At 38.5% G+C, this 25,986-nt stretch overlaps 1 protein-coding gene across 3 annotated transcripts in view; it reads left to right on the forward strand.

Moving 5' to 3' along the window:
- The window catches only part of LOC111867576, a 453,586-nt gene extending 427,987 nt beyond the window's left edge, over nucleotides 1–25,599 (forward strand). The window contains exons 11-19 of one of the 3 annotated variants that reach the window (XR_004513358.1): nucleotides 330–484; nucleotides 1,469–1,552; nucleotides 2,700–3,023; nucleotides 3,531–6,468; nucleotides 6,949–7,056; nucleotides 8,982–9,065; nucleotides 9,947–10,363; nucleotides 12,342–14,573; nucleotides 25,456–25,599. Coding sequence is in view for 1 of the 3 variants with exons in the window: in XM_033752722.1 (XP_033608613.1) it covers nucleotides 330–484; nucleotides 1,469–1,552; nucleotides 2,700–3,023; nucleotides 3,531–6,468; nucleotides 6,949–7,056; nucleotides 8,982–9,065; nucleotides 9,947–10,363; nucleotides 12,342–13,100 (4,869 nt within the window). In the remaining 2 variants the exon portion in view is untranslated. Of the gene's footprint in view, nucleotides 1–329; nucleotides 485–1,468; nucleotides 1,553–2,699; nucleotides 3,024–3,530; nucleotides 6,469–6,948; nucleotides 7,057–8,981; nucleotides 9,066–9,946; nucleotides 10,364–12,341; nucleotides 16,712–17,754; nucleotides 19,280–25,455 lie in introns of those variants that run through there. The other 2 variants (XR_004513359.1, XM_033752722.1) reach the window with 2 other exon arrangements.
- The last annotated feature ends 387 nt before the right edge of the window (nucleotides 25,600–25,986 follow it).

Here is a 25,986-nt window from a genome sequence, read left to right on the forward strand (position 1 = left end):
ACTCAGGGCATGAATGTTTGTGTGCGTTTTTCTGTGTTTATCTACAGGTAGAGGCCTTGCGACCAGCCGATCACTCGCCCAAGGAGTCCTACTGTATGTGTAAGATCTAGAAAAAACGAAGTGAACAGAGTTCATGGAAGTAGGCCTAGGCCCACTGGGGCTGTAGTGCCAAGGAAAAAAAATATTGTCCATTATTATAGATACACAAATTGGGATGTAATATTTAAGTAGTCAGAACAAATATCTGTTGTTCCATGTTTATAATATATCTTACTGATTTAGAAAATAAGATTCAAAGTAGGAAATAATTTACATATTTTTCATTTTAGGTCACCATCTTCCAGGAGTGTCAGCCAGAATTTCTCCATGACCTGGTGCTCAAGATGAAAGCCTATATTTTCACTCCTGGAGATTTGATTTGTAGGAAAGGAGAAGTTGCCCGGGAAATGTTCATTATTGCAGATGGTATCCTAGAGGTTATAAGGTAATTTTCTGCTGGATATGAGGCTGCTACCGTTCCAAATGCCACTTTCATTACAATTTGAATCAGGACAAGTGAGACCAGAGTAGCCTGGTTCGAATATTGGCTGGAAGATAGACTGTACTCATTGAATTTTCAAATATGCTCTGTAGACTTTCCAGGTGAAAGCCAAGATAGTATTTAGAAATAAGTCACAGATGTTTCATTTACAATTATTTTATGTTCACCATCATCAACCACATGTATCATTTGATGCTAAATTACCTGTGAAGTTGTTGCAGCATCATTAAATAACCTAAAATCAATTATTTTGTAATGAAGACAGATGCACTTAGAAGAAAATATTTTACAACATTCTATATATTTCTAAAATACCAGGAAATATGTCATGTATCAAAAATACAGAAAAGTAAATTTTATTAGTGTTCTGTTAAACTCCTCTTTTCTAATGCAGACCGAATAGAAAACATCCAAATATACGAGTATTATGAAGCATACTGTATGCATCAGGCTAAGGTTCTGTGTTGATGAGGAAGTAAGTATCGGCTTATGAATTGTGGATGCACATCGAATACCAGGTTTCATTTCATTTTTTCAGTTACACAAGTAAATTTAATATCTTCTGAGCTTTGTGCTTAAACATTGTGATCAGAAACATTTCCGTGCAGACGAGATTTTGTCGTCATTATTTCCTTTAATACTGGAAGCAATTCACAGGTGCCATATGCATACAGGAAATTTGCTCCATATTCTAAACATGTTATTGTGGATGAATTTCAAAACAGGATTTTAACGTCAACATGTTATATAACTAGTTCTTGAGAAGTCATGTGTGTGTGTGTGGGTGCTTACATGCATTGTCCATTTTCAGTATTATATATATATATCATTTTATAAAACCGGATTGAGTACTTCTACACCCACTTATAAATTTGTCATTCATTCCATATCACACTGGCTTACTGAACTTGTGTCCTCCTTTTTCAGTGAGACAGGCAGAGTTCTTACCACAATGAAAGCTGGAGATTTCTTTGGAGAAATTGGAATCCTCAACTTGGATGGACTAAATAAGTAAATATTTAATATGTCAAGTAATGGTAGTTAATTGCTTCTTCTCAGATATTTCAGTCTTTTTTCTACATCAGAAAATTTTCTTTTTGGACAAAGTGGCGCTGCGGCAGGTTTTCTCCTAGTACTTCGGTTTCCCCTGCCAATCTTCATTCCACCAATTGCTCCACAATCACCCTCACCTATCTGGGGCTGGTACAATAGGCCAGAAATGGCTGTAATACAAGGGACTTAGTCCCACCCCACTAGCAATGAAAAAAATAAGTTTTCCATTATGCTTGTTTCTCTTACTATAGAATGCCCCCCCCCTCGCCCACATCTCCTTTGCCCCCTCCCTCACACCAGCTCTTTGGACCTTGGCCACTTTTTCGGCTTCTTAATCCTATACACAGTCTGTAGAACTCATGGGAGGGGTGCCATTCTGTTGCAAGGTTGCTACCTACACACAGAATAAATGCACAGAACCCACAACCCCAGCATTCGAGCGGGCGAAAATGGTTCATGCCTTAGACCGCGCAGCCACTGTGATTACTACTATAGAATTTTTACTAGCATGAAATTCATATCCCATAAAATGTAGTTTGATAAAAAATGTAACAGTTTTTTGTTCTTCTAAAGGAAAATTTGGAGTCTGAAAACTTTTTCCAAGACCCAAAATCATATATCATTCCTATTAAATCTGGAACCACCAGTAAACCTGTCAGTTTTTAACATGCACGGGTAATCTTCCATAGAATTGAAGTGTCAGCAGCTGAATTAGGCACTTGCTACAGAATCATGAATATTCCCTAAGTGCTGTTGAAGGTCATATTGCAAGAGCAGAGAAATATATACCAAATTACGAAAAAAAGAGATCTCGTGTTACAGACCACTTAGATAGGCTAGGTGTTGATGGGAGGAACATATTAAAATGCATGTTGCGGAGGTAGGTTTTGAGGGCGTGAACTGAATTTATTGCTCAAGACAGGGATTAGAGTTGAGCTTTCATTAAAATGGTGACGCACCTTTAGTTTCCCTAGAAAGATCAGAGAATTTCCTAATGAGCTGAAATAACTGCCATCTGCTCAAAACTTGTACCATTGCAGCTGATCACTCTCCTTCCTGAATGTGGTAACCAATTATGACATGAAAGTATCTTTCTCTGCTTCAGGCGCACTGCAGATGTAAGGTCAGTAGGATACTCAGAACTCTTCAGCCTTTCTCGTGAGGATGTACTTGCTGCTATGAAGGACTACCCAGAGGCCCAGGAAATCTTGCAGAGCCTAGGCCGCAAGCGTCTAATGGAGGCACGTAATGTGTCGCGAACCAAGTCCTCAGGGCACCATGATGGGAAGGGCATGAACTCTCCTGCCTTAAGAGATGGTGTGGGAGGCACTGACTTGGATGGCAGAGCTGGCAAGCGCATTGTGGAGAAACTGAGAAGTGATGTTAAGGGCCTCAGGAATGTCTTGCGTAAAAGTAGGCGTGGAGCCAGGTAATGTTTGCATTTTAAAGAGCATAGATCACCAGTTTAAATACATAACATGTGGGTTAGAGTATTTGTTTCTTCTGTATTCCTAGACATTTTTGTAATCCACATACACATGCTCTTGTTCTCCTGCTCTGGCTAGTATGGAAAATAGATTATAAGGCCACTTGAAGGAAGATAGAATCTACATCTGTAGTACTACAACTATGTGAAATGTCTCAAGCATCCTTTGAATTTTTCTAAGTAGCTGTTTGGGTTTAATTGTCCATTCTTTTTCTTTGTTTTGTAATGTAACACAGGAGCTAAGAATGTTATTTTCTATTTATCTTTGTCTCTGATTTTACTTAAAATAGATAGTTTGAAACAATTTTATGAAACTAAGAAAAATTTTGTTTTATCATGAAAATACGGCTGTTGCCTTTGTTATTCACGTCAGTAATAGGAGGTGCTCAATATACAGTAATATGTTAAATTGTACTAAAAACAATAAAAATCATGACTGTTAATATGCAGAATGAAGGATGAGTCCATGGAACTTCAACCATTAAACCCTGGCTCTATCAGCACAGCGCGTGTGTCATCTGCTGCACACTCTGGAAAGGGTATGCTGCGTAGAATGTCCAGAGTTCATAGTGATGAGAACTACTCACGAGAAGAATCACTGGAAGATCAACCATCTGCAGCACCTACGGCTAAGTTAGGGGAAGGTCTTCCTCTGCTTCAACGCCTGCGTCTGCTTAAGGAGAAACAAGACCGAGAAGATAGAGGGAAACATGCGTTAACTCCGACATCTCCTCCGCCTGCACCAGCCACACTGTCACCACCAGCATTCAGACTTCAGCCTCCACAGGAAGAATCACAGGAACAAGAAGTGATTGGCCCTGGATTACCACTAATACAGAGGCTTCTTTTGCTCAAACAAAAAGAAGATCATGAAAGACTCACAATGCAGACAACTGCTGCTGTTACTGCAGATGTTCTAGCAACTGCAGTGAAATCACAGCAGGAGGCTGAGTCTAAATCCATACAATCAACTGTGTCTCCTCCTGGCAGGAAAGTGAAGGGATGCATTAGTGATGATTCACGACATTCATCGTCTAGTAAAGAACAATCAGAGGATGAGTCATCACTAGTAAGCAGGAAATCATCTCTGCTCAATAGACTGGTGTCATTGAAACATAAAGATTCATCAAGTGCTTCAGTTGTGAAACAGTCCACTGGTTCTAGTGTTGTGATCCCTCCTCAACAAACATCTGATACCAGTTCATCAAGTAGTGCTGATCCATGCATGGCTGCCTCTATGAAAGTTCCACTTCTCCGTGATAAATTGAAGCTACTAACGCAGAAAGATAATGTACAATCTTCATCGGCACCACCATCATCATCATCAACTGGGATAGTTATTTCTCCTCCCAAAGTTCATAACCATTCCAGTGCTAAAAGTGACAATGACAGTTCCAGTAGTTCTGCAGCAGTGTTAAAAAAGCAGCACTCATGGAGTCTTTTAAAAAAGGCCTCCATATTATCATCACATGGCTCGAATGAAACTTCTAAAGAACCTAATGTTACAGCACCAAAGTCTGCCACTATTCATGACCTTCCAGTTTCATCTAATCAAGTAGAGTCTGGTGGTACTTCAACATCTCAGTCCCGAGAAGAGGAGGTTTCAGATTTAGCCATGGTTCAGACATCTACTGATGAAACTGAAGTGATACTGTGTGATAACAATGATAGTAAATCAGTTCCTTCCAAACTTCCGTCAGCTCTTAAAATCAGTGAAGTATGTAGTGCTAAAAGTATGTCTTTATTTAAGCAGAAAGTAACAAAACTTATCAGTGAGGACCAAGGGCAACAATCTGCAATTTCACAGGTTTCCAAAGTTCAAGACAAGCTCAAGTGTGAAGAACAAGTGCCTGCTCAAGAGGAGAAGAAAGAGAATGAAGACAACCTGAAACATATACCTACTGAAATATGCAGTGAGGAAGGAAAAGAGATAAATTCCAAAAATTCAAGGGAGATAGCTTCATCAATAGGTTCAGGAGAGGAGATAGCAGCCCAACCTTCCATGAAAATCATGGATCCTTCTGTATTGACACCCGCAGAACCTTCAACTGCATCTTCAGAAAGGCGACGGCCCAAACCCAATCTCCTTCGACTGCAACAGGATACAAAGTTTTACATGTCTATTGATGATCTTTCTCCTGAATACTCTGGGTTACCTTTTGTTAAAAAACTGAAAATTCTTAATGAACGACAGAAGTTAGCTGAGCTGGAACAAAAAGTTGCTCATGTATTCATGCGTAGTTCAAGTTTGGACAGCAGTAATGCCATATCAGGCACTTCAGGTGGAAGTGGGGACTCAACTGAGTACCCTCTGGATCTAACGAATCTGACAAGAAGCCACTCTGAAGCCAGTGCCATGCAATATGTAAGATCCCAACAACTCAGCAGAGACTCTTTCAGCCGGAGTGGCTCACAGATGAGCAGGAAGGATGATGAAGAAGAGGAAAGTGCATCTCCCCCGCAACGACCGGCAGAGCTTCCACAGACACCAGCATCTAAAGCACCGGTATCACTAACATCTCCAGAAAGCAATGAGACTTTGGAGAGACGAAACCTGAAAAGTATTCTCAAGAAATTGTCAGCAAGTTCCCTCTTCTCAAGGAGTACAGAAGAGACAAAAACAACCAGCTCAAGTGGTGATCAGCCTGAAGGAAATGCAATCAAGGAAGTAACCACAACCCAGCCAGCATCAAAACCGTTGACTGTGGACATGCACAAATTGTTGAGGGCACCAACTATAGAAGGCTATGCTGCACGTCATAGTAAGCTGACCAAGAGTGTGACATTTAACCGTGACACACTTCAGTCCCCTCCAGCTACAGCCACAACACCAACTAACCTTTTGCAGGAACCCTCTGGAAGCCTCTTTCCTCTTCCTGCTGCCTCAGATGTCCTAACAGTAGGTACAGTCGTATCCACATGCATAACCACATCTACCACTACAAACTTAACTATTATTACACCCTCAGCAGTCTCATCTGCATCACCCACAGATTTTAGTGAAGCATCTGTACCTCAGCATGAAACATTCCCTCCAGTTACGACCCCAGGGACAGTTGTCTCAACTACAACATCGTCTTCAGTAGCATCACAACCCACCATATCAACAGTTAGCCCGGTGTCGCCACTGGCCGGTATAACAAGTGAGCCTTCACAAGTATCAGCAGCAACTGACATGACCCAAACACCAGCAGATGCCGCAGAGTCAGCTTTAAAGAAGAAGCCCAACGTCTCCTTCCTTGTGCAGCATCCGCACCAGATACCCTTGTCCGCAAATGAAAAGAATTTCTTCCGTCCCTCACTTCTGCTGCCATCACATGCTTGTCTTGAAGAAGAGTACTTCAATGAGGTCATTGTGGGTATCAAGCAGGTCATCCAAGGACACTTGGTGAGTGCACCTGCAGCAGACAAATGTTAATTTAAGTGATATATCAAAATGTAAAAGTTAATTAATATTACTACTTGTCACAGAAAATTAATGGCTGTTTTACTTCCTCTGTTCCTTAAACATAGAAAAGTAAGTAAAAAATAGGAGACTGAAATGTCATAATGCATGAGAATTTAACTTTTACTGTGTAGTTTTCAAATGAAATGAGAGGACTCAACAAACTTCCCTAAAATTTTCTTGTTTCATTGTATTGTAAGAATATTTTTCTAGAAATAAAACATATAAACGAAATATTATAAATCAATAGTAACAAACTGAATTTCAGGACGCAGTGAGCCTTGTCTTCATCGTCCATTGAAGTTTCGCCCTATGAGTGGATTTACAAAAGCCGAATTTCTCTTTTGTGATAAGAGTTATATCTGAAATTAGTGAAAGTGAACCATGTTATGGAAAAATATAAGCTTAAATTTTGTCTTGCAGGAAGAGATCCAGAATAAGTTTCAGTCTCAGTTTCAGTCTCTTGAACTAGAAGTGAAACGGAGAGATGAAATCATCTCTCAGCTACAAAAGCGAATACATGAACTTGAGGTTTGTATATAATTTAGATCTATTAATTGGAAAAAAAAAATATTGTTCAGCCATGAAATTAATATGTCCTTTATTAAACAGATTAGATAACTAACATAAATGCACATTAGGAATAGCTTGCATGGCTAATAAGTCTGTATATTTTGCTATTGTATAAAATGTTGCATGCAAAATTTTTTTGTATGTTTGTGATTTGTCTTTGTACAACATGTGGGATTGTCGTCACTGTGTGTAGTCTTGTCATTACTCCTATGACAACCCACTTCTTCGGAACAATTTGTTGGCCCTGAAAAGGACCGTGGTTACTGTTGCTGCTTGACCGGTTAGGTATCGCGGCGCGCGCCGGTGAGGAGAAAGGCTAGTTACGGTGAATGGCGGGTGAAGGGCTAGTGGAAAGGCAAGTCGTTGAGCGCGGTCGTGGGAGCCATGAGGCAGTGGCTACGCCAGATGCCTAGTGAGTCAGACCGTAACACGATCACCGGCGAGTCCAGGCGCTGTGCCCCAGTGAGTCGGGTGTGAGAACGCTGGCGAGCCGAGGCAGTCGTGCCTGGCGCAGCCTGCCGATGTCTCCGAAGACCGAGCGCTGGCGACGAAGCCTGCTGGCTGAAGTTGCTTGCTGAAGTGAACTGAATCGAACTGAATTAAACTGCATAACTCGGTTCTGGAGTCGCTCCCTTTTATACGCCGGTCGGTGGGGCGGAGCCAAACTCGAAAGTGAGGAGGAAGAATTGATTGGCTAGCGCGCGTAATGGTGTAGGCGCGGACTATCGCCGAGCGTAGTATAAATGCGATCGTTTGAAGCAATCTGATTGGTTAGCGCGCGTGATGGTGAAAAGTGATGTGAAGAGCGAGCGTTGCAGAAATGCGTGATAATGTGGGATGTTCCCACAAACATTCAACATATCCATCTCTAATGGTTCACTATTTATCACCATTACACACAGGAATAAATGTAGATTTTGTTGACTGCCATGTTGTTGTTCAACATTGTACAAAGAAAGAAAAAAGCTGGCCTTGAAAGAAGTTGCAGATTTTTTGTAGATATTTTACAACATAAAATTTCATAATTCTGCCTTAAATGACACGCCTTTCCCATCTCAGATGGTTGTAGGACACCATATTGATATTATTGTTGGCATGAAGCTGTAAACTACAAAAATAGGGTGGCCATTAGTGGCATATTCGATAAGTTTGAAAGAAATCTGTAGAAATTTATTGAAAATTGTAACTAAATGTAATGCAGGCAAGTAAATTTATACACAATACTGATGTTAGTATAAATTTTTTCTTCTCAATAGTATAAGGAAACCTGGTGGCAAAAAAAGTATAATGAGAAAACTGAGTATGCTGATGTAAGGAGGTACTTATTTAAAGCATCGAGGTGCACTTAGTCTGCTGTGATCATAGTAATGGGAAAATATTTATCTATTTCTGCTACTGTTTATTTGGTGTAATTTTCAGCAGATTATTGGGACGTGGATGGCACAACGGGAAGTGGGGGTATGTGACGTCACTCGAGGAAATGCAGAGTTCACGTGACCCCCACTTCCCATTGCGCCATCCACGTGTTAGGTATATTCACTTGACATTATGTTTAAAAAACTTTCCTGTAACTTCTGATTTTATGAATTATTCAAGCAAATATCCCATTTACTTGTATTTGTTTTCTTATCTTTTATTGAATTCCTTCAAATACACAGTGTCATACATGCCATAACAATTCTAAAAATAATAATTAATTAATAATAATTAAAAAAATACATTTACAGCCTGGTATAAGAAACTTGCTGTAATATTTTAAAAAATCTGACACTTCACTGAAAGTCTTGTAGTAAACACTTATTCCAAGGGTGAATCAGATCTTTGAAGATTAATCATGTAACAATATTTATATCTGTAAAATTCACAATAGTTTCTATCTGCAGCATCCTGACTCCACAGAAAAAGATCATGAGGGTGATGACAGAGATTTATCAGACACAGATGATGGGTCAGACCAACCATTCATGGTGAGTATCAATGCATGTTCAGTATAATTAAGCTGTGGGGGCCAGAATAGATGACTGTAAAGGCAGAATACTCAAACAAATACTTAAATTTCACGTGTTACTTACAGACATGCATACTGTTACATAGTGTTTGGAAAATAAGGGGGGGGGCGCTGAACTTGTCAGTCTTACTACTTCTTCATACTTGAAGAAANTTGAGAACCAGTAAAAGCAGACACAGTCTCTTCGCTTGCAGAATTCTTACATTTTTTCTTCTACCCTGAAGATGGAGGCGATACGTTCCTCCGAAACGTCGGTTAACACCACATATACACGGTGCCAAATCCCAGAAGACTGCTTTCTTCATAGTCACCGCCGTGAAAGCCTCAAATTCTTCATACTTGCTTCCATCTATCCTCTCAGTTACTCCTCGGATCTATGGTCCTTTGAGAACTTTCCATGGTACAGAATGCACCTGTGTATTTAATCACAACTAGTTCTTCTGCCTCTAAGCTTACAATGAAACAGTCTTCTACTTTCCTTGCAACCACAGTCTTGTATAGGTTGTAACTTCAAGAATGTTCCGCTTGTAACGCGAAGGGGGCGATTGTCAACTTTTGTGGACAGAAGAAGAATGCCGAAAGGTGATGGGGCCTAGTGAGGTTTCGGGACAGGCATATACTGGCCAAGATGCCGCTTCTCATTCCCTGCTTCCCATTCAGTCCTACAATAGTAACAGCATGTAAAAAAAAAAAAACTGATGCAATGTCTGTTAATTTAAATGACTTGTGAATTTCTGCTTGCCAGTTTACAAAATTACATTTCCCTCAGCTGATCAGGTCACTGGATATTTCAAGTGTGGGTTCTTGGCCTGATTGTTATTAAGGTTGTTGTCTTTACAGCGAGGAGACTCTGTAGACACAGTTCTAATGTCTCCTCCTCCAGCATTACCAGATGATCTTGAAGAGGAGAGTGGCAATAATGCTGTGGCAGATGAGGCACCATACCATAGCATGATTTCGCCTTCACACCACATATTACAACAGCCGCAGACATATCGTCACTCCTGGGAGGACCATTCAGAGGAGGAAACCCTTGAGTTGTTGGATTTGCCCAGTTCAATCAGTCCACAACACATGTGGTGTGTGGAAGATGGGTTACAGAATGACAGAGACATACCAATAGACAGTGTTGCCTTGGATCTTGGATCTTCTGACACATCATCCTCATCATCTTCATCAAGTGATTCTAGCAATGATGAGGATGACGCCTTTGCTACAGATGATCTTCACAGTGTTGGGCACAACCAAGATTGGGAGGTAATTTACATCATCAATACTGTGGGCGATTTTGAAATTGTCACAAGACTGGTTTTAATACTGTAGTTCAACACTAAATTGCTTCCTGCTTGTAAAGTTATTTCACATTTTGAGTTTTGTGACACTGAATGGTAAAAGGTAAAGCTATCCCTGTAACACGTTGAGGACCATGCGGTTGTGAGATATCGAGGCTCCCACTTTTTCTACATAATCGGCTCACAAATGGCGGTGAGGTTGTAAGCATTACACGCTGGTCTCTCTTTACACCCAGGAAGATTCCAGCCTCTGTTAAGAGGATGAGTCAACTCTGGGGCTATAGTGCTGCTGGAACAATTAGTTCAATTTAAAAGTGTAATAACCTCACTGGCTCACTAAACCAATTAAGACTGGTCACATGGGCATCCTGATCTAATTTATCTTTGGATTCATCTGAACAGACTTTTGAAGACCTCAAGATTTATAATTCCTTAGTTTATATGCTTTCTTTGAAAAGTGAAAGAAATAAATGCACAAATAAGTAATATCTGTTTCTCCATCAACATTCTTAAACTCTAAAACTATTGAAGAGATTTCAGACAAGTTTAGCACTGGACATTTTACATTAGAAATTAGCATGCAAATTTAATTGTGGTTGCTGTCAGGGCAACATAATTCATAAGACACTCAAACATTTTTCTCAAAAGCTACTCGTATCAAAAATTTTCATCAATATCTTTGACTTCTATTTGAAACATTATTTAATACTGTGTTATATATAGACCCATTGCTAAACGGTGACTCTGTAAACAGCGGTCATTGCTATGCAATAGCCATAACATACACACACGCAACAGTAGAAGAGGGTTATGCAACCCGTTTCTAAACACTGGCTAGATAAACACATGCCCACTGTAAATACATCTCAACAAAAGAGAGGCTGTGTTTCTATGTGGTCCGCGCCATGACCACTGCTATGTAGCGGTGTGGAAACGTGGTGTGGTCCGTGCCGAGGGGCAATAAAAACGTAAAAGAAGGTCGTTTAAGTCAGGATAAGAGCTTGGGAGCAGAGGAGTCGAATTGAGGAGCCACGCAGGCAGCGCTTAGTAGCCTTTATATCAACGCCCCAGTAAGACGTAATGAGTGGTTACAGTGGCGGGCTACCTCCACCCACCCCCATCACTAAGACATAATTGGCGACAGCGGTGAGATATCCAAATCCACCCCTGTCGTAGAAGTGTAATATATGGTGTGACAGTCTGGAGGTAGAGGCGGTTCAGACCTGACACGCCCGCTCTACGCCAATAATAAGAGGTGACAGTGTTAAAAGGGCCAGCCAACAGAGAACGCTTGACCACCGTGCTACTGGCCCTTAGTATTTTCATCACCCCTTTCAAGATATAATAGATTGTGGCAGCTGTATGTAACGAAGGAAGTCCAGAAACAGGAGAATCCTAGCTGAGGGTAATCGAGGATTAGTGCGTTAACCCCCTGCAGCGTAAGATGTGGTGGCAAGGAGGGGTACCTACACGCCCCCCGTCACCACGGCATAATAAGTGGTGGCAGCGGTGGGATACCTCCACGCCCCCTGCCACCACGGCATAATAGTGGTCATTTTCATCACATTAGCCAGCAGAAAAGTAAAACTAACCCTGTAACAGGCCATGGAGGCCCACAGAACTGTAAGACCTTGAGTCTCCAGTATTTTCTGTATGGTCAATTCACAGATGGCAATGATGTCAGCATTAGGCGCCGGTCATCCTTTACCCTTAGGAAGATTCTGGGTACTAACTTCTGTTGGAGGCCGAGCCAACCCCAGGGTCATAGTGCGGCTGGAGGGATTAGGTCAATTGGAAAATCCAGTGACCACATCGGGAATTGAACCCTCAACCTGCCGGCTTCTTGCATAGTTCCTCAACCAGCTACGCTACCATGTCCCCCTCCCCTTTAACAGCATATGGATTTTTAATTTAAGATCGTAATTTTCATTATACCTGTGCAGGTGCAGATGCTGGCTCGTGAACTGGAACGGAGAGAAGGTATCAGCCGCCTTGAGGATGAAGTGCGGGACTTAAAAGTTGCTGTCAGCTCAAGTGATCTGAGTCACCTGACGAGCTCTGAGCTGGACATACTGGAACAAGTTCTGGTAGCTAAGGACCGTAAAGTGAGAGCAGCTGCTCGAGCCCTCAGTCTTGACTCTGATGACAGCTACTTAGATGAACGATCACTCCATCCAGTCATCCGTCACAAACCAGAACTCCATTCCCCATCACTCTCATCAGCATTGAATAAACAGAGGCTTTTGAAGCAACGATCCACAAATGGTGGAGGCAGCATTGAAAATCTCCTGTATAGGACAAGTCTCTTAAAAAATCGCCTTTTTTCAGCAAGTACTAAAGGGCATAAACCTCTTGTAGCCCGTTCACTGGAGGAAACTCCTGACAGATCGCATAAAACCACAATAAGCTCAAGTGAACGTAGGAATCGTAGTGCATCAAGTGGAAGCATTACTCCAGTAGGTAGAACATCAAATTTTGCATTGCCATCTGCATCAAGTTTAATGAGGGGCCTGGGGACTTTGGTGAGAAACTCTGCAAGCACCTCTACATCTCAGAACTCTTCTCACAACAGGCGACTCTCTGCGACATTACTCGGTGCTGTCAGCAACAGGGCTGCTGTTCCCACAATATCCAGTACTTGTGGCGAGGTGTCCCCTGACCCCAGCCACCACACAAATGACCCTCCACCACCTGATCTATGAATAATAGTTCTTGGAAACATTATCATTCACACTGTGCTGAATTGCATTACAGTACACCAATGACACAAGACCGTTGGTTACATCTCTCTTTTGAGGCGCATTGCATTGTCTCCTGGTACAAAAGCAGGTTTATTCACTGATCGTGCAAGTGTTCACCCATTCAAGCACTGATCATGCAAGTGTTCAAGCATTCAAAGCGTTATGCGTCAGTGATTGAGCTAATGAAGGTAATACGCATTTTCTTGCATAATTCAGTTTGATATGTTACTCTGTCTAAAGTAATAACAGCCCTATGTCTTTAATAATTATTTTTATTTAGTTAAGAAGTAATAAACTTGTAAGATATGAAGTTTTCACGGCAGTGACAATGAAGAATGCCATCTTCTGGGATGTGGCGCCTATTATTTTTATTTAATTAAGAAGTAATAAGGTTGTAAGGTATGAGGTTTTCACAGCGGTGACTGGGAAGAATGCCTTTTATGGGTTGTGGCACCAGGTATATCTTGTGTAAATATACATTTTGGAGGAACGTATCGCTATCTACACACCTCACCACATCGGAGAAGACTGCATTCTTCAAATGTTAACATTTAATAGTACAGGTCTCATTAATGAAATCAGTAATTGTGAGTGCACTCATAAAATACTGCATGGTACAATCCCTGAAGTAATCACATAGTTTCTGTAGTCATTAAATGCACTGATTTGTGTAATGTTTCTATTTATATCCAATATATTTTCTTCATTACGCTAGTTAAGCACAATAGACGACTGTAGGTCATGGTGCAAAGGCCAAGAAGTCATTCATTCATTCTTTCTTTCTGCTAGTTTCTTTATACTTTGGTTCTGCAGTAAGTTTGAAATTATTCTACTACATATATTGTGTTACTAGTACAATTATATAATCTGTAAAAATATGTCACACATGTTAATAGTTCAAATTTACTACATAACATAGGCAACGATTTTCTTTCCTATAACTTCAATAAAAGAATTTACCTCAAGGGAGACAGATTTGTTATAAGACAAAATGGAATTCTACTGTAATTTATGTACTCAGAGAAACTGACATGAATGAATGCCATTAATAATGACCGTCATTGACCCAGCTATCGTGAATAGTTCTCTGCATTTAATAAATTAAATTCATAATAACATCTTCCTGATCTAGTTTATACCTCATGTGACAGTTATGGACCTTACATTAACTTCTTACTCTGTCTTATTTAACATTTTGGTATTTACAAATGTTTGACTAGAATAGCATAGTGAGTATGTTGACTGCCTACATGACGTACGGGCGAGAGGTCAGAGTTCGAGTCCTGGTAGGGACAAGATTTTTCACCTCTTCACGTCATCCAGACCATTTCTGTGGCCCACCCAGCCGCCTATCCAATGCTTACCGCGGATCCTTCCCCGGGGTTAATGCGGCTGGAGCGTGAATCTGACTGCACACATCCAACTTGTACCGAGGTAAAGAATACATTGATCTGTACATCCACTCCCCAATACTTATTCATGCCATATTGCTTAATTGGTTAAGCATAGGGTCAATTTTCCCCATAAATCTTTACTTTAATCTGTAAGACAGGTGAGAGATAACCTCAATTCAGTAAAACTGTGGGCCCCATTAAATTGTGGCAGAATGATTTCGTTCCATTCCCCAGAGCTTTCATCTGTAAATTTTCCCGAAGTTGCACTGCATGTAAGTTGATTTTAAGAACACACATATACAAACAGATGTCTGGTAGAAATCTCCATTTACATTTGTTACACTTTCTATGATGTATGATAAATTGTCTCTTGTATTTCGCCAAATTTTTACTACTGTCTCTCTCGACATTCTTTCATCGTTTTATATGGTAATCTGTAAGGAACATAAATGTTAGAACACGAAATGTATGAATTATCTCTTTCAATGACTGAAATAATATCCCCCATTCCATTAATCTTATCCTGTACCAATTATCCCCACACAAAATTGGGAATATTTGTATAGGACAGAACAGTGGGTAAGGGAAAAGTGACCCATTTGCACGAGGATGTTGACCATGCTTGCCTAGCCAACTTTGTCCAGGATACAGATTTGAAAGCACACTACAACCGAGGAGTACATGAAAGGCTTTATTGGGGATATCGAACATAACCCAATTGTCTGGGTTGCTTGAGATAACTCTTATGTCTATCCACTTCTGGAGTTCGGAGAGACGAAACTTGTCTTCCTCCTGAATGAAAGATTGTAGTTCAGGCTTGGGGAAATTGAGAGCTTTATGTGTAGAATTTAACAACTCTACTACAGACAAATATGCCTCAGAATAATGTTTCTCTACCCAAGTGGTTGTATTTATTCTCTCAGGTGGTGCTGTAGCTTTTGCAAGGAGACTGCCATAACACACTTCAGATTTGAGGTTCAATTTCTGAGTATTAATGGGATAATTACCAATAACACCATGAAGAAACTTTGGGATTTTGTTTGATGTGTCTTTTAGACATTGTCGAGTTACAGGGCGTATAGCTGATTGCAAGTGGGAGTCTGGTAACCTGGGGTGTTCACTCCCAGGAGCAGATATATTGTCCTCAATGTCTGGTATGTAGTCGTCAATGGTGGTAGCTCAATGACAGGTCATGGATCACTGTTAAATAGTACTAATAGCTGAAGTTCATAGATGGATAAAAGAAGACACCTATACGGTTGCTAGGTGTTGTTGGATATTGGTGTAATACATTATATATTGTGGCTTTGAGTTCATGACCCTCTAATTATTTTTTTTTTCCTTTCTTGCTTTCTTTCTTCCCCCCCCCCCTCCCCCCGGTATGATGTAACTTAATGGGATCGTGTCGGTTGGAGTGGAGCAGTTGGTTGTTGGGTTTGAGTCTGCTGTATGAAATGAGGTAATGGGAAAGAATATATTCATTATTCTCCTTCTGCCAAACAAATACCATTACCGGAGAACTCAATGTGCGCCTGGGGAATAATCTCTGGCTGTTCTTGCTACAACCTCTACAGGAAGTTCTGCTAGTTCGATTGGACAGACCTTACAAACTATATCCACTGTTTCAGATTCATATTTTGCCAGATTACGGTTGAGTATAGCATATTTTAATTTCACATTCTGGATACCTATTGAAGTTTGGGTTTCGGTAAACAAGGTGGATGCTGATGTCAAATCATCTACACCGCCTGTAGCCATCCATACTAGTTTGCCCACATCTTCAGAATTGTCTATAGATGATTAGTAGTGTACAAGGTTCAGCGTTTTTAGTTTTAATCCATTTTGGATGAGGTCATATATTTTTGCAATTGGAGCTGCTTTGCACAAGTATCTAGAAACATATCTTCCACAAAGTTTGACGTGTTCACAGATTTCTGTGGTTCACCTATTCTTGCATGGGCGTAAATATGCCACAATATTACTTCTGAAGTCTCACACCTGTATAAAGAAGTGTGTTCCTGCTGCCACATTAACAAACTTTGAATTATTATTATTTCACTGAAATTCTTTCAAGTATAGCCTGAACCATTCTCTATCAGTGTTACATTTTGACAGCTATCTGGTGACTGATGGATGTTAACCTTTAAACGCCGGACTTCGAAATAGTGGTAAGCTTGAGCTGGCCGGAGTTTATTTAAATGTCCGCTGCTGGTGCGCGTTTAAATGCCCGTTGCTACGCTGCGTTTAAATGTCCGTTCCTGTTAGGCGCTTAATCAATTTTAAGCGTTGTGTTTAAAAATGCTGTATCTAGCTCAATTTTTATGATAAATGGATGGAAATAACTTTGTTTATTTCAGAAAAGAACATAGTGTCGCATATTATAAAGGAAGATTTGAAATTTTTAATACAAAGTGTTGTACTCTATTTTCAATTTTTTGTGTTTTAATTTTGATGCGTACTGCAAAAATGGTTTCCCAGTTCTTCACAGAGTTGTTCTGCATTATAACTTCATTTCTGTTTGTAACACTTGACAAATTTTAGCAGTCTCTGGTGTCATAAAACAGATGGAAGCAATAAAATCATTTGGTCTTCTGCTAGCGCTGCTTACACCCTTCGGATTTTCGAATACTTGACTGAAGGTCAGAAGAATGAAAGAATGGCTATTCAAGAGAAAGCTATAGGGGTCCCCTCTTCAGTGCTAAGATGTTCCGTTAGGGCTGCAAAAGCTTATTGCCCCTTCTATTTGAATGAACAGACAGCTGCATCGTGGCTGAGATACAGAGCGTGATCTCTTTTGTGTGCGTTCGTAGTGAAATCGAATACTGTAGTTTCATTTGAACCTATATATACATCAAGAAGGTAACAACAAAAAAGGTATGTACATCGAATTTTACACTATATTTTTAACATACCTATCTGCAGAATCTGCAACAAAATTACTGGATTGTGGATAAGTTTTGGCATAACTCATACGTATATTTTTATTTGCTGTTGTTCAGTAAGGTATTATTTTAATTCCTCTATTAGGGTTTTACTTAAGTCGGTCTGGTAATTACTACATTTAAAAATAAATATTCAGGACTGTGCATGCGCTTCTACTAGCGGTGTGTGCGCGCGCTTCCACTAGCGGAGTTTAAATGCCTGACTGGCCACAACTGGGTACTTTGGCCACGACGACCTTACTCATGACTGGCACAAACTGGGCACTTCGGCACTTAAAGGTTAAGCTCCAAGAAGAAATACTAAAGCCTGTGTATATCAGAATTTTCCATCTGTGGGTTTTTGACACAGGAGAAATTACACAAAGTCTAAAACAATGTGTTTGAATGTGCAATGGTTGATAATATTGCATTGCAAACAAAGAACCGGTCACTAATGAAGCAATGTAGTTGATCTTGTGGAGGAAAAAATTATATACGTATATATATATTCTTGTATTATTTTTGGTCAGTATTTGGGATCTCATTAATTTTTCCTGTTGTACCATTATTTATGCTCTTTACTCGTTACCATTTATAATATCCATGTGAGATAACAATAATTAGACAAGTTTGAATCCAAGAACTTCACCATAATTGGCTGTGCATTGCACTGTTTTAATGGTAAAGCATGTTGTTCGGCCAACTGAGCACTCTTATCTTCCAGTACTAAGAGTATCAAGACTCTATATCTGGCCACCGATTCCAGATAACTAGGGAATTTAAAGTTTTCTGTTCTCAGATGATAAAGTTTGAATGTATAAGGAAGGAGATCTCTGAGTGTCATTATATAATTGTGTATCTCATTTGTATAGATCAAAAGTTTGCAGAATACTAGGAGTAAGTGAAAGGGGACCATAAACTATTTCACATTTAACTGCTGGCAACTTTCCTAGGCAGTATGCTTTAAAGAACATTTATATTTTTAAGAAAAGTGACACTGAAAATAGTTCAGTGTTCTGTTCTGTCAGTTCAGATCCTATGGTTAAACAATGATATTAATTATAGAATTAAAAAACAGTAATCTGCTGCTTTTTTTCACTAAAGTAGTATCTTGTTAAGCAGCCAAAAATGAAGTAAATACCTGTCATTATTAATTCTTATATGTTATGAATTGTTGAACACTGGTACTGATTTTTATGTTTACAACTCAGAATTTGTGAAACACTTTCTCTTGTGGACTATAGCAGTATATTTTGGTATATGGTATAGGAGAGAGAACATATTCTTAGGAATGTGGATTTGTCAGCTTTCATTGTGTGTTAGGTGAGGAGACAACAGCTGATACTTTGTTAGTTGCACTGCTTAGGTTCTCATATAACTGCCTTAACTTTGATACAGAGTCTTAAATATTCAGCACTGTTTGACATACAAGGAATTGGAGTCCTTGAAAATGGCATGTTATGTAAATTTACGTTAGACAGACTTAATGCCATGTGTGTTAAATGGAATATGTAAACACTGTCTCATAAAGCCCCCTGTAGGATGTCTATGTTCACTGAGATAACCACTTGAAGCTATAACAACAAATGTTTGTTGTGTTCAGAACGCGTATTACAAACGAGCGTATACCGGCAGAGACTTCTCTCATGGTGGCTAGTCCAGTCCGGTGATTACAATGTCAAGTGCAGGCCCTGAAAAGAGCCATTTTGTCTAGCAGTGTCTCCTTTTAGCAGCCCTACCTATGCTGTTTTGGGGTATGCGGTAGCATAGTTGGTTGATACGTTATGCTACAAGCTGAAAGGTTGTGGGTTCAAGTCCCGATGAGGTCATTGGATTTTTTTCAATTGACCTAATCCTTCCAGATGCACTATGGCCCTGGAGTCGACTTAGCCTCTAACAGAAATTAATACCAGGAATATTCTTGGAATGTTCTTGGGGTTAAAGGGCAGCCAGTGCGTAAAGCTGACAACCTTGCCACCGTCTATGAGCCGATTGTCTAAAAATGTGGGAACCTCAAGGTCTCACAACCTTATGGGACTCCACGGCCTGTTACAGGGATACCTTTACTTTTTTTTTACCTATGCTGCATTAAGTTATCTTGACCACTAGGGCCTGTAGCATGGATTGCATACCTTTAGACACTGCAAGTATAATGAGATTTAAGTATCTTGATGACTCTTTTAGGCCATAAATTCTGGAACTAATAAATAAAAAATGAAATTCCACTTACGTTTCATATAAAAGTCACTGAACTTACGATTGTAGGTTGATTGTTATAGAGTTAATGAATTTAGTTAAGTAAAGAAAGGTACAAATTAACAAACTTTGTTTTAGCAAAAACTCATAAATCTAATGTTCGTTAAATGATACCAAATTTTCATGTTTAGGAAATAATTTGTTTGTGTGTGTGTGTGTGCGTGTGCGCGCACATCCAAGAGAGAGCTAGTCCTCAATCGACAAATATCCATTGAACATGGGTTTAACAAACAAAATAAAAACTCTGTGGTTTTAGTCTGCAAGCGAACTATACAGACCGAGCGACCGCTGCTTGTCAGCAAGGTTTAATGGGTTTAGTGTGTTTTAGTTGGAAATAAATTTCAAAAGCTCTCTGTTAGCTAGTGAATGCAAGCCAAGAACATTACTACTTGGGCTGTGCTACTCAATGAAAACAACATTGTTTCAGGTCTTGAAGATGAGGTTCAAGGGAGCAAAAGTCTGGAAAGCAAAAATGATGCTACAGCTAGGTTAGGGCTTTTACCATCATATATGTTTAGTTTCCAGTTAATAATGGACAGTTGTCTCAAGTCGTCATCACCTCAATGTAAGGAACTTAGTTTGGTCTCCTAATACTTCTTCACACTTGGGCCTTATTTAAGGTGCATTTTCAATAGGCTTTGCATCATTCTGAAGGTTACAAGTTTAAAATGGTCACTGGCTTTCTCCCCAGAGGTTCCTTGTGGACCGTAAATTAACTAATTCCAATATTTCCAAATCCAACTTGGGAGAAAATCTATCTTGAACTTTTCATAGAAGTCATATTGTTTTTATGAACAATTGAAATATTCCAAGTTTTATTTATTTATGGTTGTCATTAATTTATACCATATAGCATTGAGTAGTAAGATGACTAGTCAATAATGAACTGAAAAAATAAAGATTGAAGAAGTCATGGCCTACTTTGTTGTAATATCCCAGCATTATACTCAAGGATCTGCAGAAAACAATGAAGCCCCCAGGATTGTTGAAGTCCTGGCTGATATTTGAATTTGGTACCTCCCAAGCACCAATAAGATGCATTGCAACTTGAGCCACCTTGGTCAGTCATGGAAATACAAAATGTACTGAACTGTAATTATAGGATGAATTTTTTTTTTAAGTTAGTTACGAGCATCTTATAGAACAGCAGTTAAGTTGGGAATCTATATGACACCACACACATGTTGCCAACCTGACTTTGCAGAACCCTTGTTTCAACCAACCAAGTAACATTAAGAATTCATACTATTGTTCACAATTTTAGACCTGACCTTTCTCAGCAGAATACACAATGAATCTGGCAAAGTCCATTAGTTGAGATAAGTATTGTGTACCTTGAACAGTAAAAATATTGCAATTAAATTATATGCAATATACATGCAGATATTTCACATCTGGAAAATTAAACAGCTAAGGTATTTTGTTAACTGGAATAGAGAACCAAGCTAAGTTAATCCACAGTTAGCCATAGAACTCAGTAACTTTATAATTTAGTGGGTTTTAGTTTATGAATATATGAATAGTAATGATAAGTAGACACTGTATCACACCCCCTGTAATGGGATATACCAGTTGGACATTGAACTGACTATGAAATAATGTGATCATATATCTTGGATACAGCCTACATAAGAGCCTGCAGATTATTAATGTGGTGTATATTTATTAATTTGTTATCTGCACGGTATATATGTTAATCTAATGCAGTTTATATCTCTTATAACTGGTATAACTTCAACTGTAAGCAAACTCCAAAAGACATATTTACGTACACATACCTTTAAAACTGCATATGAAAATTATGCATTTTGGTCCCAAGAGAGCACTTAAGAAAGTAAATATAATTGTGCATTGTAGCACCCTGTTGCACTCTTCCATTTTTATTATAAATCTTATTGTGCAGTTTTATGTGCAACTATTTATTAATTTAAAAGTTGAAAATTTTGAAGTTTTAAATTTAAAAGGCACAACATGTTTCAGACGATATGGACATCATCAGGTGGTAGAATATAACTAATAATGAAACCACTGTTTCTGGGTTGCTGCTATTACATGTGTAGGTTACTCGGATGTGCATGTGTGTTAGAGCATTGCGCTTCTTCCTGCTGAGTTTTTCACTGTGTGTCTCATTCTTGAGTGGATAAACTTTTAAGTTAATAAGTAGTTGTGTTAATAACACTGTAAAATGAGATTTACAGTAAATATAATTGTCTTCCATAGAATTCATGATCCCTGCAGAAATAACTTGCCAGTCAGTAACATTATAGTATTTATTTCCACAATGAACATTTAGATTTCAGGCTTTTATGATGTTTGATGCTAATGTTGATTCTGTTTTGGGATGCTGGCATTGTGTAGATGTGGGCTGCTTTTAGAGCATTTCAGTGATGCTTGCTGTCTTGACTTTTTAGCCAAAGATGGAAACTATACAAATGTTCAAATGTTGATAATACAGCCCACAGCTACATGGTGCTGCCACTCAAAATCAGCATCAACATTAATATTGACGAATTTGTTCTGTAAGTTCCATATTTTGTTGCTTTTGAAATTCTGTGACATTTCATGTATGAAACTTCAGTGGAAACTGAGCTCTAAGGTCAGGGGAAAGCAAGGAATATATCGTTTGTGACACCACACTTATTATCTGATGGATCCTTGGTTCAGCCGCAACCTACAACCACTTCTCTATCTCTTGAGTACTTTTTTATGTTCATTTTCCTCCTTTCTACAACAGGTATCACTTCAGCCCTTCCCAGAATTCCAACTTTCTCTAGGAGCGGGGAACATTTTATAGCAGAATTATGTTATACCAAGATTAATTTTTTTACTTTAGCTTCAGTGAATTTTATCATATTCTGCAGTATAAACAAGGACTACATTGAAATGTGCTAAATAAGTATAACTTTGGTATAAATAGAAATGCTTTAGTTATTTAGGTTGTTCCAATAAAAGTAGTCTTCTTTATTCTGGGGAAGATTTTGCATTTAACTTGATGAGTGTTAGGATGGACCAGCAATGCTGCCACATCGTTACATTACATATTAAACCAGTGAAGAAGATCTCAGTATTTCTCTAGATTATTAAAATTTTTAAGGCAATTTAAGAAGTGATACAAAATAATATTTCAGTACATATATAGCTCAATCTCATTGGATTGTAATCCAATTCAAATAGCAATTCTGTAAATAAAGTACCTAAATGCAACCATAACAATGTCTGTAGATTACAATACACTTTGTGGCAACACATTGTGGAAGTTGCATACACTAAGCAAACTATTAACAAATATGCAACATGCAGGTTACATGCAAGTAGCATATAGTATACAGTTGTAATTATTTACATCCAGAATATGAACTAGTATTTTGTTTCTGTATGGCATCAGTTAACAGGTCACATACAATTGAATGCATTGTGTATCAGTCAATATTATTTATAAGAAGATGAATAGTGTAATAGTGATTTTGAGGAATATTTAATACTCATCAACAGATCCAGGTGTTGCTTCTGTTGTATGGGTTGATGTGATAAAAACTGCTGATATGTCAAGCATATTGATTGCGGTATGACTGGTTGATTTATATAAATATATTTGAGAACTGTAATTATGAAGCATAAAAAGAATTGGTAGTTTTAAATGATGTGTACAGTATTTTCTTCAAAGGAAAGATGATTAGCAATACAGACAAAAAAATGTTGTATATCTGAAAGATGACGAATTCTTTATTGTGAAGGTCTATTTCTTAGATGGTCTGTAAGTATAAAGGTATGTATTCAATTTTTGTATCCCTCTTCCTCACCCCGAATGTGTGTATAACATGTACTGTATGTAGAATGATGGCGCACAGTAGAAGTTTCCCAGCACAGGACTTATCTTATCCATCTGTGCAATACAGGTCCATGCAGCACTGAAGCCATGTCATTCTGAGCTGTGTATGCCAATTGCTTGAAGTGAGATTCATACTGTTTTGTATGAACTGCCTATAAGGCAGAAATATTGGTAAGGAAATAAGTAAAGTTGTTATTGAGTATAGTTTTATAGAATTTTGTTGCTTTGGGAATCCAAGAAGAAACGCGTGGACTGAATTATGTATCAAATTGGATTCATGTTGGTGGTGTATGTTATTAATTAAGAATCATTTTCACTATCTTGTCCATTTTAAACAATTTATGTTTTTCCAATATGATGCAATCTGGCTGTGATAATATTGAAATAAACAGAAAAATCCAATGTTTTTCACCCACTTTGTATATAGCCAGCTTCTTACTGCGTGTGCTGCACGTCCAAAGATATTATACATAGGATGCAAAGCATACATCATTGGTATTGTCACCCCTGCCATAGCACAACCACATAAAATGGGAAATATGAAAAATAAAATGAGAATCATATATATTTATTTTTCTGATCAGCAACTACAACTACCAACCCTGTACCATCTGATATTATACATGCTTTTACCTGAGAGTTAGATTCACCTCTGATATCAAGGAAGACTGTATATCACAATTTTTTTGGCAATGATTATTATGTTAGCATAGCATCTTTATGAACCAACCTAGCGAAAAATCTTGTATTTTCAGTCTGTTAAAGTTCTGACAAAGAGCTTTACCACTTTAAATTATTGTTTTCTGTGAAACTGTTTCAGATGGACTCTCTTCTTTACAGTGAAATACTGTTAACTCAACTGAAATGCTCTACTGTAATGACAGTCAAAATGAAACCAGAAGTACAGTTTTAGATATCTTTTTAAAAGGAGAAAGATCGGAAGAACTTGAATGTTGCCCATAGTTATGTGCAGAGACTTGCAGTTCACACATGTTGTGTATAACAGTGTTAACTAGATTGTTTTTTGTAACTTTAACCTCATGGTCATATAGATGTTACTTTGTTCCTATTACATAAGGAAGTCTTACTGAAACAATAATGTAAATAGTATATACAGCCATGTTCTTATTTATAGTGTTATGATCATTTATTTTCTATCTTAATGCCCGATTTTAGCTGCTTCTACCTTTCCTGTAAACAAATCCAAAAATAACCTATCAGAGTAGGTTGTGGTTATTGTTTTACTGCATGTCTAAATAACTTAATATGTCAAGCGTGGGATTAGTGAGGTACACATGAAGGAACTATGGGTATCTTCATCAGTTACAAAGGTCCTTGAATGATGAATGTGGAAGCATAATTTCCCAGCTGTCTGATCTGATGAAAATGTTCAAATTACTACATACATTGATGAAATTTGAGTTGTCAAAAACTGTATTCATTCATTGTTCAAACAAATTGTAATTACGTTTTGAAGTTTGCCCAAGAAGTCAGTTATACAAATTGGAATTCACAAACATAGAAACTAATTGAGAAAATGTCTCTTAATTATATACTTAAAATTTTTTTCTGCCAAGTTATGATAAATTTGACGAATTAGACTGTGTTCAGATTCAAGTGGCAACTGCCTTTTAATTCCACATTGATTATATACCCATATGTCATATCCTGAGCCCAATAAATTCAGAATATAAAATTCTTCTACCCAATTGGCTTGCCATTTCGCAAATCTCTGTGTAGCTGGCCAACTCATCATGAGACCTAGCATTGCCCCACTGGCTTCTTTTTAAATGCAGCATAACCAGAATCACGCAAGATTGTTACAAAATTTTGTAACATTCCAAATATTGAAAGATGTTTGGCACATCCTGTTATGATTTAAATTTCCTTGTTCTGATTATTCTCTCTGTTTTCAGTTGTGGTCAAGTGGGGTGTGAAAGCAGCCTTGCTCCACTGCAGCAGTTTAAATCTGTGATGAGAAATTTTCACTACTAAATGGACTATGAAATTGACAGAATTTGTGGAAGTCTTCAGAGGAATGGCAAGATATGATGTCCAGGTTAACGTACATCATGATTACCTCAATAGATTTGGCCTGATACTAAATAAATTCATTTTCCTTTATCCTCAGGGCATCAAGTTTGGACCTGAACCTAACAATTTTGTTAGGTTAAGACACACTGTAAATAACAAAACATTAAACTTCTGTACACGTGAAGCTTTAACATGTTCAGCCTGGCTTGTGTTTTAGATAAGTATAGCCATTTAATTTTGGAAGTAAGTGGTTCATTTAGCAGACAGTCTGCTTGCTGTATACACTAAAGTAGAAGAAACTTTAGTATGTCCTCCTTCGTTATTAACCTTTAGCATACAGTTTTTAAATTTGTTTGTGCTTACTCTCAGCCAGAGATTTTTTAATTTAGATGGCTCAGTTTTGCAGAAAGTTA

Source organism: Cryptotermes secundus, unplaced genomic scaffold (genome assembly GCF_002891405.2).
Source record: "Cryptotermes secundus unplaced genomic scaffold, Csec_1.0 scaffold480, whole genome shotgun sequence".
NCBI lineage: Eukaryota > Metazoa > Arthropoda > Insecta > Blattodea > Kalotermitidae > Cryptotermes > Cryptotermes secundus.